This window comes from Thermobia domestica, chromosome 3 (assembly GCF_964235325.1).
Source record: "Thermobia domestica chromosome 3, izTheDome1.hap1.1, whole genome shotgun sequence".
In the NCBI taxonomy this organism is placed as follows: Eukaryota; Metazoa; Arthropoda; class Insecta; order Zygentoma; family Lepismatidae; genus Thermobia; species Thermobia domestica.
In genome coordinates this window covers 49,438,051-49,452,330 of record NC_137456.1, presented here as the reverse complement: position 1 = coordinate 49,452,330, position 14,280 = coordinate 49,438,051, and the positions used below count along the sequence as shown (strand labels likewise).

At 35.0% G+C, this 14,280-nt stretch overlaps 1 protein-coding gene across 1 annotated transcript in view; it reads left to right on the top strand.

The window, feature by feature from the left end:
• LOC145681772 (glycine receptor subunit alpha-2-like) overlaps nt 1-14,280 on the top strand; it is a 49,240-nt gene that overhangs the window by 16,994 nt on the left and 17,966 nt on the right. Inside the window, exon 3 of the mRNA XM_081753384.1 lies at nt 4,692-4,756. Coding sequence (XP_081609510.1) covers nt 4,692-4,756 — 65 coding nt within the window. The remainder of the gene's footprint in view (nt 1-4,691; nt 4,757-14,280) is intronic.

Sequence of the window (14,280 nt, the reverse complement as noted above, 5' to 3'; positions counted from 1 at the left end):
TATTTTTCTGTGTTTTCCTATAAAATGGTTTACATATAAATTTCAGTACTCGCGGCTATGGCAAGATATTGTGGTAAAACGCAACGCCGAGTTTTTACTCTATACAACAAACCGAAACCATAGACCAATGTAATCCAGACTGCCGTATCTACCACCGAAATCCACATATACATTGCACATAACCTCCTAGCATGTACTCAAGAAGCATTTTATCACAATAGGTATCACAGACACATTACCATCAACTTGATTTGTTATTAGTTCCCTACTTCAATCCATATCCCTACTGTTTTATGTATTGTCTAAATTTGCTTGCTACAAGCTTGCTTTTGGCTTGTTTGGTGTGTCTTTCGCTTGCACTTAGCTTAATCAGGCTTACCACTGATGAGTTTCACATATACTTGACTTGAGTTTCATTTGTGAAGACAAGCATCAGCAATCCTTGCCCAGATGTAACTGACTAGCTTGTCGCAAGCTTGCAGCAAGCAAATTGGCTTGCATAGTAGAGCTTGCGGCAAGTCAATTGACCTGCAACGGCAAATTTGGTGCAACCTTGCAGCAAGTTTAAAGTGTTATCTGGTTAATCTTATGAATTTCCCGCTTTATTGCAGGGAAGTGTTAAAATAACGAGGTCAGAATCATTTTAGTTAATACCGGTATGTTAAAATCAAATATATATTTTATGGAGATGCGCATCTTACTTGTGCTGTCTAAAATTTCCGGAAATTTTGAACCCATTAAAATAATCTTTTGGAAATATCGGCATAACTCGGAAAATAACATTTAAAAGCTATTTCTTCGCCTGATGTTAATCTTATTTGCTGTAACTTGTCTGCAGCGTATATACAATGCATTTTGTAGCAGTAAAAGTACTTCAAGCAATAGGTTTTAATTTTACTTTTTAGTTTTCTGATTTCTGGTTAAAATTCCTCTTTACTATTTCTAAATTTTTTCGAAGAACTCAGAAAGAGAGATAATCTTATTTACAAATATATATACACTGCACAAGTGTAAATTTGGGCAGAGAGAAATATATTAAAGAACTTAACATGTGAAACTTTTGTTCGTTATTATTGAATACTAGCAAAATACCCGTTTTTAGCACGGGGAGAATAGTTTCATTTTGAACATAAAGGGCACCCAAACTGTCACCAATTAACTGAGACCCCAAAAACTAGGAATTTGACAACAGTATCGATCATTTTCAATTATTTTTACATGTCTCTCTCCCCCTTTAGGAGTACTGATAGGGCCTGAATTTGGCTTTAAACGGCATCGAAAGTGTTATTGTTCATCTCAGCGACTTCAAAAACTATGGATTCGACACCAATATCGGTCATTTTTGATCATTTTATTAATCAATCCTTCCCCCTCAATGAACTTACTGCCTGAATTTGGATTTAAAAATTGTTCATCTCGGCGACCCCAAAAGCTATGGATTCAACACTAATATCGGTCATTGTCGATTATTATATATATCCTCTCCCTTTCTCTAAGTTGCAGTGCCGAATTTGGTTTTCAGCGGCATCGGAAGTGTCACTGTTCACCTCAGCAACCTCGAAAACTATGGATTTGACACTAATATCGGTCATTTTCAATATATATCCACCTTCCTTCCTCCAAGTTGCACCTTCAGAGTGAAATGATAAAAAGCATCTTAAACCCGAACCCCATCTCTGTTCAAAATTTTATCGAGATGGGTCTGGTGGTTCAAAAGTTGTGAAGTTACAAATATAGTCACTTTCGTTTTTATATAATTTGTCACACTAGAAAATAGGGATTTTTACAAACAAAATTTTGTGCAAAAAGTTTATATAAAAGTCAATATTACAATATTAAATAATAATTATTATATGTTTTAGTGCATGAGTATTAGTGAAATTTGCATACTGCTGTCTCTTTTATGAAGTAATTTGGTTAAAATTAACAAAATTCTACAAGATCAAAGAGAAAATTAAGAACTCAGTTTCATTTAAGAGCCCTCTTTGTTGCAACAGAAACGCTTCATGATGGTAGATGTGTATGCAACTATAAGAGTCTGTAATTAATACACAACCACGAATAAACGACTAAAAATCATATGAAGGAAATGACTGCAGACTATTATTTTTCAAGAATAATTACAAGTTTTATTTTCGATTGCTTCTTTTTTTAAATATTCGCAATATTGGAGTTTCTCAACTTACACTTTCACGCATTTGAGAGAAAAACGATTACATTATTAGTAAAATTAACCTTATACAAAGATTTTTCTTATTTTCCCAATATTTCCAGTTTTTCCGGAAAGAAAACGGATTTTTTTTTACTAACGGGTTCAAAATTTCTGGGAATTTTACAACACTAGTCGGATCAAGAATTCACTTAGGAACTAGTATGTGCCCTATCCAAATATCCAAGTTTCAGAATCCTGCGGTACTTCTGCAACAATTTTTATAGAGGTAGTTGGAGAGTACTTCAAGTTATATGTCCGTAGCCAAACTCCTTCTATAAAAATTGTTTCGTGAGTACCTTAGGATTCTGAAACATGTATTTTTAGATAGCGCACGTATAATTTTTTAAGTGAAGTTTTGACTCGACTACGGTAGATCCCATAATTCTGAAGCTATGGACCTTTAAATTTCATTTTTTTTTCATGTTTTCGGCAGCCAAAAGAAAGCATTTGTGCACCCAGGTTGGTCTATACTTTTTGTCTTTTCTTGGTGTCTGGAATCACCTCCCAAACGTTGTTGGTGTTGTTTTGAAACACCCTCTATTATAAATATTCCTGATCGGACGAATATTTTACTGGGTCAAGAATTTTCGAATAACGGGTTCAGAGTTGAAAAAATATATATATAATCTGGATGGCCTTAAAATTGTTCATATTGTTAACAATAGATAAAATTTAGTAGACGTAATTCTTAAAACAAATTATAAACTGTAACCTTCAGAAATCGTCGTCAAATTGTATTGTAAGTTGTGTAATTTCAAATTAAAACAAAGTAATTTCTAACTATTTACAATACTATTCTATATTTTTGAATAAACGAGTATTTAACTGAAATACTTTTTATTTTATTTTATTAGCCTCTAAAATGTAGGAGGATTTCTTGTGTCACTCTTGTATAAAATTTAGTTTACGAATTAGTTTATTTTATAGACAATTACATCATGTTTGAGCCACTAATTTTCAGGAGGCATAATTCTAGTAAAATAGTCATATTCAAATCAATATATCCAGGAAACAACTCACAGCAAACTATTCTTTGTACATATATATATGTATGTATGTATAATTCATTAAAAGTATCATATGGATGCCATTCTCTCCATCCCTTTAAACTGCACTCCCATGTAACTATGCGGATCGCGTACGCGCCTTTGGCATGGGAGACATGAATTCGATTCATGGAAGGAGCTCATAAGGTTCGTATTCCGCTTTAAACTGTAGGTTCAATTTTCATGTAACCTCGCTGCTGAACGAGACGCTAAACTCAAATTTAAGTCCCTCAAAACTGACCTACATACGGTCATGATTCATTAAAAGCAATTGCAGTTCATTTATTTTTCATATGACAATCGTTGACGGTAAGAAAATCAGATATTAACTTAAGGTAAGTTTGAAGTAAAGTTAAGAAAATGGTGGTGGATCATTGATGTTAATACTGCAAGGTAGTGAATAATCACCCTCACTTAAAATGGCAATATGAATTTAGTCATCATCATACATTAAATATTTTCATAAGCATTTTTTCAGATATAGTTTTAGCAAAACAAAGAATAGTTTGCTGTGAGTTGTTTCCTGGATATATTGATTTGAATATGACTATTTTACTAGAATTATGCCTCCTGAAAATTAGTGGCTCAAACATGATGTAATTGTCTATAAAATAAACTAATTCGTAAACTAAATTTTATACAAGAGTGACACAAGAAATCCTCCTACATTTTAGAGGCTAATAAAATAAAATAAAAAGTATTTCAGTTAAATACTCGTTTATTCAAAAATATAGAATAGTATTGTAAATAGTTAGAAATTACTTTGTTTTAATTTGAAATTACACAACTTACAATACAATTTGACGACGATTTCTGAAGGTTACAGTTTATAATTTGTTTTAAGAATTACGTCTACTAAATTTTATCTATTGTTAACAATATGAACAATTTTAAGGCCATCCAGATTATATATATATTTTTTCAACTCTGAACCCGTTATTCGAAAATTCTTGACCCAGTAAAATATTCGTCCGATCAGGAATATTTTCATTACCTGGAATCGCAGACCTTATTCGAAAATCTCTTTGCACTGTAATCACAGAACTCCTACGTTTCAAAAAAATAAAATCGACAGCGTAGGCGCGATAAGCTCCTGACAAATTACAATGGCGACTAAAAATGGTAGAGAGTGGACGAACTCTACTGCTCTCCTCCTCCAGTGGCAATGCTACAGCGGAGCACAAAATGAGTGATTTCGTTAATTGTATTATCATTTGTTGTTTCATTACAGCATACGACGGTTGACGGAACAGAGTAATCATAAAACTATATCCAATACCATTTTATGTTGTGTGTTTTTTTTAAATAAACAATTCTATCTGAAATACATTTTATTTTAGTAGCCTTTACAACGTGGGAAGTATTATTGGGACCCCTGTCTTATCTGTTTATTGCAATTAAGTTAATGTTATACTGTTTCTGTACATTTTAAGGTCCCTTGTATATCTCTGTAAGGATACGTGTTGATAGGCTGCTGAACATTGATATGGAAAACAAGGTAAGTTACTTGGCCACATTTAACTACTACTAGTACTACGACTAAACTATTTCAGGGATTCTATATTTTCGAAATTCAAGTTTATGTATGTTGTCATAAATTGGGATTAGTTTGTTTCAACATAATACTGATTTAGTACATAAGTGTATAAATACGTGTAGATTTACCCACATTACAATGTAAAACTATGCTGTAAATAATGACTTTGCAGTTGCAGTGCTGGCAATACGCTGAAGGAATTTATTTATACATTATTTAAAAATAGAGAGAATTTTACATACTTTTCAATGATTTTTTTTCTTTTATTATTTTTGTTAGTATCACAACTTATAAGTATTGATTCTTCTATTTTTATATTCCAGTAGAAACCTACGTAGATATTCTGTACGTTCCTCACTGTTCCCCTCTTCACTCGTTGGCGATCCGTACACTAACGAAATTCCCTCTTTCTTATGCTACTGCCCGATTTAAGTGCGCTAACGGGAAACAGTAAAAGAAGAAATTCTAAGTGCGTGAGTTACTGACTGACTGACTGACTGACTGACTGACTGACTGATCAGAGCCCAGGCCAGACAACTTAAGATAGAAACAAGGGGATAAAAATCTTTACAATGCATAGGAATTGTAACGTAATGTACTACTAGGCAATTATTATAGTGAAATGCCCATATCTCCAAACCTCTGAAGGGTACGGACGTGAAATTTGCTATGTAGACTTCCCATTTAAAGTATAATTAAACACGTAATTCATTTTTTATATATTTTTCCTATAACGGAAAAAAGAAGGGCAGGGTTACAATTGTTATAACATTGACCATACCTCGAGTCGTAATTCTTAAAGACATGAAATTTGATATTTAAACTTTTCGTTTAAAAAATTAAAGACCTGTTACAGCGTTTATATAGTAAGTTTGGGTGATTCCGGACAGTCGCTAAATCCGGACATCCTAAGCTTACGATATTACTGTTCTTCGAATGTGTAATGTGCAGACTTGTTGTAATGCCTATTTGAAGCACCGTACCTTCCTATAGTTCAGTGCTGAGTAGGAAGTACAGAGAGTGTTATACGTAGTTTCGACGGTGTGGGAAAGAAGAAACAGGAAAGTTAATGCACTTATTTTGACCTGATGTAACTTTTTAGTGGAATATGTTAAGGTTTAACATAAAAGTGCTTATCAGCAAATGGTTAAGTAAGACATATATTGAAGCGAAGACCCTAGTTTACTAGTTGCATATGGGAAGAATTTTATTACTTTGCGAGTGACTGCTCAACGTGTGTACAAGTTTACAGTGCTCAAAACGGGCGAATCTGGACGTTTAGGGAAGGGTGAATTCGGACACGTTTATTACGTTAAGCTGAATCCGGACAATGTGATTAATGAACTAAGAGAATTCAGAACATTCTCTCACTTTTTACATTTATGAGTGTGAAATAGTACGTGAGGTCTACTGCATATATCTAGCCTCTATTCATATTTACCATAAATGGATTTCGAGGAATCACTAAAAAGAGCTATAAAATTATCTTAGGATCTACAAACACAACTAAATTACAAAATGCTAATCACAAGGTGCTCAAAAATTCTACACTGAATGGCTACATTATCAGGTATATTCCCATTTGATCCGCAACAAGTTCGGGAACATGAATTTCTTTTGCCGAATGAACATGACCCGCCAGTCGCTGGAAACAATTCCTGTTCTGTGTCATCAGACTCATTCTCAAACACGTCTCAATCGCCTTCAGAGTCCTCAGTTAAACGGTTCATATCTTTTCCTGCTGTTGCTTCTTCCAAACCCACATCCTCATGGTCAGGTGTTGCAAAAAGTTTAAGAGTCACGAGTTGCAGTTTGTTTCAAACTGTCTCCTGAAACATAATCGAAGATATGAAAGAAAACAACTGTGGATTTTGTGAGAAGAATTATTATGTACCATCATCAAGCAAATACGGTTCTTGAGTGTCCTGTACTGTGTGTAAGACCTGGTTTCACGAAAGATGTGTGGGAGGTGCTAAGGAACTGTATTTTATCTGTGGATGATGTGTCTAACTTTTGACTAGTCCTTCACGAAAGTAGCAGATGTCATTAACACAAAATAAATAAATGCTAGTCTCAGTGCACACATATTATAAATTTTTACTAATAATCTAATTGTTACTAGCAAAAAATAGTCATACAATGTAATTCTCATGGGGGAAAATGTAATTACTATGTTTAATGATTAAACACTATAGTGGTAGTTACACTACTGTGCATTTAGCTTACAGTTTCAACAGTAATTAGTAAAGAAATTATGTTAGTAATTTTATGCATTTATCATATATTTGCATTTATATTCTGTACTTATCATGTTAGAATGCTGGTGTAGCAAGATAGTAAGCTAAAATATACCTATCATGTAATTATATATCTTCTTTCAAAGTTCAGTGTCCGGGAATCGCCAACCTACTGTCCGGATTCACCCTTCCAAATCAAAGATTTTGTCAACTTTCAGAAAATTATTTTTTATTTCTTAACATGCCATTCCAGAAAAACTATTTCAGTTGTACATGTATACCAACATATCGTTAAATAATATGACGAAGTATTGGATATTTTCGTTTAGCGGGGTACTAGTAAAAGAAAGAAACATCAGAACTTTCCGGATTCACCCAAAATTACCCTATATATATATATATATATATATATATATATATATATATATATATATATATGTGTGTGTGTGTGTGTGTGTGTGTGTGTGTGTGCGTGCGTTGCGTGTGCGTGTGTATACCAATATAAGGAAAGAATAAAAGAGTGGTGGTTGCAAGCGTTAAAGTAAGATGGCTGTGTCTCGAAATCACTTAAGAACAGAAACACGTTAGGGATATGAAATTTGATATATAACCTCCTTATTCAAAAAGAAGTGGAAATATACCACATTTCCTAAATTCCGCTTTTTACGAGAGCAGAGGAACAGTTTATAATGTTTTTCACAATATATATAAAACTGACTTCAAAGTAGTCAGTCTTATCATCAGGGGAAAAGAGAAGTAACAATTGAAATGAATTTTTAATCACAGTTAGTACATGATCCAACATGAGCTTTATCATTTCACTTTGATTTAAATGTGTACTGTAAGAGGGAATGGCATTTAAATTTTTCGAAAAGAATAATGTCATAAACATTTTCTTGTCTGCGAAGAGCTGAAACAAAGGCTGAAATATAAGATGCGAGGCCGTAGTACAAGCAAATCTGGGCTCTAGGAACGAAGTCTTCAGGTAGTCGAAGGCTAGTACAGTACACACGATGTGGACCAAAAATACAGTGAATAATTTTTATTAGAATCAAAGTAATAAGCTTACATGGAATTTGATTTAATCTCCTTCAAATATTGATCTTGGCTTCAAATATTGTACTTATCCCAACGTTGAATCCATGACTGGACGCATTTCTGGAATGCTTCTTTTGTAAGGGCGTTCAGTTGCTCTGTCGCGGCACTCTCAATGTCAAGAATGGTGTCCAAAAGTTTTCCTTTCAGCATGGTTTTAATTTTTGGGAAGAGCCATAAGTCGAGTCATGTTAAATCTAGAGAGTACGGTGGATGTGGACAGACAGGAATATTTTTTTCTGCCAAAAACTCTTGTTCGTCAGTTAAAATTGACGAATTAATTTCACTCTTCTCGTTTCCAAATCTGTTGTTAAAGTGCTTTGTACTTACCCTACGAAATGTTTATTACTTTGAAAAGCTCTCGGATAGTTATTCGCTTGTTTGATAAAACAATTTTTGCCACGTTTTCTTTTTGTTTTTGAGGTTAACGGACGTCCCGTCTTCTACCGATTTCCGCTTTTAAATCATTCATACCACTTGTAAACAGTCTTCAGAGTTACAGCATTACCAATATATACCAACTTCAACATTACATGAGTTTCTTTGGCACTATTTTGCAACTTGAAGCAAAACTTAATGTTCACGCTTTGTTGAAAATCCATGATGCGCGACAGACACGGTAAACACAACCTCATTCTAGCAGCTCTGGACGCTGACTGATAAGTAGGGATGGATGGTGGAACCGGTTTTCGGCTCTGAATGGATCCGGTTCCGGAACCGGGTTTTCGGATCCAGCTCTGGAATCGGTTCCGCCGGGACAGGAACTTTGTGGCCATTCTTAAGCTAAACCCAAGCTGCTGGCAGGCTGTGAACAGTGTGCTAGATGAAATAGTGGAAGCGACAGGCAGGCGCCCAGGCGACAGCCGCTTGTCTCATTTGGCTAACAAACTGAGTAACTGGCAAACTCATTAGCTAAACAGGCAAACCCCTTAGGCTAAACATCCACTGGTGGACCAAAAACTTTCTCTGGGGTTCACAAGTGGGTCTGGGTGGGTAGGGCACAAGCGCGTGGTCCTCTTTGCAGTGTCTTGAAGGTAAACTTTGTGCTTCCTTTTAGGGGTCTTTGGGAACTTTCCGATCCAGGTCTAGAACCAGTTCGTAAGGTATGGTTCTGGAACCGGGTTTCTGGATCCAGATCTGGAACCGGTTTTGAAAACTGGATCTCCAAGAACCAGTTCCTCCAGGAACCGGTTCCGCCGGTACCGGAACTTTGTGGCTATCCCTACTGATAAGTCAACGTGTTCCAACTTGAAGCTGCTTGTCTCGAGAGATCAGGCTACTGGCAAATTACAGCAAATGGTTGTAGCGTCAGCAGTTGCTGCTATAATAATAATAATAATAATAATAATAATAATAATAATAATAATAATAATAATAATAATAATAATAATAATAATTTCTTGATCACACCTTATATATATATATATATATATATTACGTCGACTTTACAAAGCCAAAGACTTTCTATCTCAGTCTATGAAATTATATCTCATACAAGTTCTTGTTTTACCGTTTTGTTTTACTGTGACGCTGTATATGGACCATCTCTCTTCGTTTACAATTCTAAAACTATACAGAAAATGCAGAACTCGTGCGTTAGGTTTGCCTTTAACTTAAAGAAATCGGCATGTACAGTATTATGTAACAACTTAGCTAAATCCAACAATATCGATAGCCTACTTTTTAATTGCATATGTGAGTTGTTTATTTTCTGATTTGTTCTTTTACTTGTATTGTAATTTTTACCTTTTTCTTTTTCGTTCCATTTGATATGTAATGTTTAATATTGTATTCTTTAAACAAGGGTTAAGTAGTAGAACAGCCATGGCTGAACCTCGCTCGCTTCAATAAAGACATTTATCATTTCAGTCATATATATACTACTACAGTATATATATATATATATATATATATATATATATATATATATATATATATATATATATATATATATATATATATATATATACTACAGTAAGTGTAGGAAATGATAATTGAGAAGTCAGTTTTATTACGTTGCAGTGAAGACTCGATTAAAAGTGTTCCATTTCGATAATTCTGGCTACAGTCATATTGACTTAAGTGAAATCAAGTTTCCTGAAAAAAAAAAGGTTATTTAAAATAAAATATTCACAAGTAATAAAGTAGAAAACAAGTAGCAATGATGCAAACGTTTTCTGTACTTGATTTTACTTCAGCGATTTAAAGCTTGCATACGATACGAATTCCGTTTCAACATTTTCCGTAATCAAGGAAATGTTTCATTCCTGACAAAAACGTTCAGAAGATCTTAAAGTTGTCTCTCGAACATCACCCATAGTATATTCTTTCAAAATGAATCTTATCTGCTTATGCTTCCTGTTTAATAAAAGTCATTATCATGGAATATATTTATCAGATTTTAAATCAAGCTGTTACTGTATGTTTTCCTCTCAAATTTAGAAAAAAAAAACTGTAGGAATTTATCTGAATAAAATCCTGTAGAGGAGGGATTCTCAACCTAGGGGTTGCGCGAAGATAAGCGGAAGAGATCAATATAATTAGAATCTAATACCAGAAAATATTTTAAATATTATTTTGAATTTTGTGATGATAGGCATATTTTATTTTTATATCGTTAAGAGCATCAAAAAACAGGTCTGCTAAACATTTTCAACAGGTGCAGAATTGTGTAAAAATCAGAATTGAAATTCGAAAAAAAATACAAATGCAAAAAAAAAAAAAATACTGCATATTGGAACACAACTAAAATTGAAATCTGATGAGATACTTAAACATGGTATAATTTCGCTAGTGCGGCAATATCCCATTGAATCTTCGTGACGCACATTAGCAAGCCATTTTCAACTGGTAAGCGATTTCTTGTCTTTGTTTTAATGCTTACCATGGAAGAAAAACTACTCACGAACAGGTACGATGCAGCAACTGGAATTATTACTTTTAAAGCAGTAATAAACCAGGATATTCTTCTTCCCTCATCAGCCAGAACTCGTCCAAGTTTTCGTTACAGAAAACCAGTTGCAAGGATTTGTCGCATGATAATTCTATTAGCTGGTCAAGAAGTTGTGGGATTAGATCAGCTCCTTTGATGGCCTCTTCAATGAAGGAATTTAATATCCATCTTGAACCAGCACCTTCATTGTAGGGAATATATTACTCTTACTGTATCCACTTTGTACCGTGCCGCGGGGGAAGGGGACGCCCCAGGACGCCGAAGAAAGGGGGCGCAAAATTCGGAGGAAGTGTGTTACTCATGTTAGGAAAATGCATATGCACATATGTAACATGGGAGGAAAAAACTAATAAAAAGTTATCAAAATCAAGGAAAAGCACAGTTAATTTTTCATAATTTTCTTTCGCTTCGTGCCAACCATGGTGACGTTTCGTGGCGGGTCTGTTGACCTCACTCATGTTCGGGGGCGCTGTTGTACACTCTCCCACGGGCACTGATTTCCACGGCACAGCACTGTCCACTATACACAAGAAATGGATTATACTATTATAGAAATACATGGATATCGTGAGAGCTCCGCAATAGGTAGGACTATATTAAAATTAAACACACACTCCTTACAAAACAGAAATTAAAATGGCAAGAGAATGTGATAAAATGGGGTAGAATTAGGTTGAGAACCACTGTTCAAGAGAAACACGTTTGTTCAACATTGTACCGTGTAATTAAGCAATGCTATCGAGACAGAAGTGAGAGATGCAATCTGAGAGCACTCATCACACTAATTTCCATTTGCACGGAATTCAAATGTCCTTCCTCTCTTTTCGCTTCAAGTGCTTAGTCAATTGGAACAGTACAAGCATTGTGTTACCACTGCTACAAAATATGCATCTGTCAGTACTCGTCACTGTGATGTTCTATTAAACTGAACACTATACAAAGATAAATTGTTTGACGTACCTACTATATCATCAAATTAACAGTGTTGCCAACCTGATATAAAGTTGCATGTCTTTAAATGCTACCACGTCAAATTAAGAAAACTGATTCAAATTAAAATATTAAACGAAAATTACAATATCATATGTTTTTATGTATGTTACAAACTAAGAACGGTATAGTCTCACAAACATCAAAATTATCTACAACAATAATAACTCAACAGAGACGGACGGGCAACACACATTCAAAGCATATCGAATCATATGATCATGATAAAATATATTTCAAATAAATATTGTTAAATCCTACACATGGTCCATATTTGTAAACGCTAACACGTGCTTCTTATTTGTAAACAAAACCACCTGCTCTCTTACTGGAACTCCTCTCTTAGTTTCCCTGGAGTACTGAGATTTCCTTACCGCAACCAACTAGCTTGCCTGGAGCTCTCCGGAACCTCAACTTGTCTTTGCTTGCCTGGAGTAATGAGAACTCTTAAACCACTGCCACTTATCTTACCTGGAGTTCTGTGGTATCCTCTCTTCGCTGCCTGAGACTTGGGACATTTATTTACCTAAATTCCATAGAAAACTTTGTATTGGTCTTACAAGGGAAGAGAGGGAGATTATATATCGAAGTGGAAGACGATTTCTACACCAATCGAAAGCACTGATGACCTCTATTACGAAACTGTAATAAAATTTTTCCAAATGCATATACTGTGCGAGATATATGAATATACAGGGTGTCCAGAAAATCCGTTTCTACCCCTAGAAATCGCAAGCGATGAGACAGATGCCAAAACAGGAAAACACGTGTTTGATCATTTTAAAAGTACAACATGTCAAAGCAAAAAGCGTTGTTCCAGGGCCACCCACAGGGTCCAGGCGGGGTCCAACTCGAAAATTGCAAGGGGGCGTGGTGGCTCAGTGATAGAGCGTTCACCTCCGGTGCTTGGGGTCCCTGGTTAGATCCCAGCTCGCGCCGTGTGGACTTTGTGGTGGACAAACATCGTGCTCGTGGGTTTTCTCGGGGTTCTCCCGTTTCCTCCGACTTTCTTCATTCCACCATTTCACTCATTCCTCATTATCACCGTCTCCTTTAGAATAACCGGCATACCCGTGGGACGTTAAACTTAGATTTCATTTTTTCGAAAATTGCACATGGTAAGGGATCAAGCAGCAAGCAGTTGGAAACCAGTTGGAAAATAAAGAAGACAGAACAAGTCTCAACTCTCTAAAATTACCTTGTGCAAAATGGCGGTAGTTCAAAATGTAAGCAGAAACGTCATTGTAAAGTCTGTGGCCACCACATCAAAAGCTGCAACCATGAGACAGATGTTAAAACAGGAAAACACGTGTGTGATCATTTCAAAAGCATAATGATTGAAAGTAAAATATTTGTCCCAGGGTCTTCCACAAGGTCCCAGACGGAGTACTACTCAAAATTTACAAATGGCAAGGGGATTAAGTAGCATATCGTTTGAAAGCTGTTGGAAAATACAAGTAGATGGAATAAGTCTGGACACTACGACAACACTGCGTAAACACCTTGCGTTTTAGTTCTTTCTGTAATCGGGTTTTAGTTTGTTTTGACTTTAATTCTTGTACTCAACGGAAAGAAAGGAAATGCCCCTGCTATAAGATTCTACTCTTTGGGCCCAGTAATATCTAAATAAATAAATAAATGTAATAAAATAAAATTAAATTAAGAAATAAAGATAAGAAAAGAAATAACATTTGACATCTTTGAGTATAGAACTGACTGGTTAAGATATAATGTGCAATTGTGTTACTTTTGTTTATTGTCTGGAGTATCAAGTATAAAATGATTCAAACAAAAAATGTTCTTGCACCAGAAACAGCGAATATGTATATACAAATGTCTCACAATGACAACAAGTGTCGATTGCAAAATGGAAAAGTGAATGCGCTCGGAGAATCGAAATTTGGATGCACATTTTGATCGGTCGCCATTTTGCACAGGATAATTTTAGAGAGTCGAGACTTGTTCCATCTTCTTTCATTTCCCAACACCTTTCCAATTATATGCTACTTGTCCCCCCTTACCATTTGAAAATTTTGAGTAGGATACCGTCTGAGACCCTATGGAGGACCCTGGGACAAATATTTTTTACTTTCAATCATTGTACTTTTGATATGATGACACACGTGTTTTCCTCTTTTGATATATGTCTCACTGTTTCAGATTCATGGGGATAGTCATAGACTTTACAATGGTAGTAATAGACTTTACAA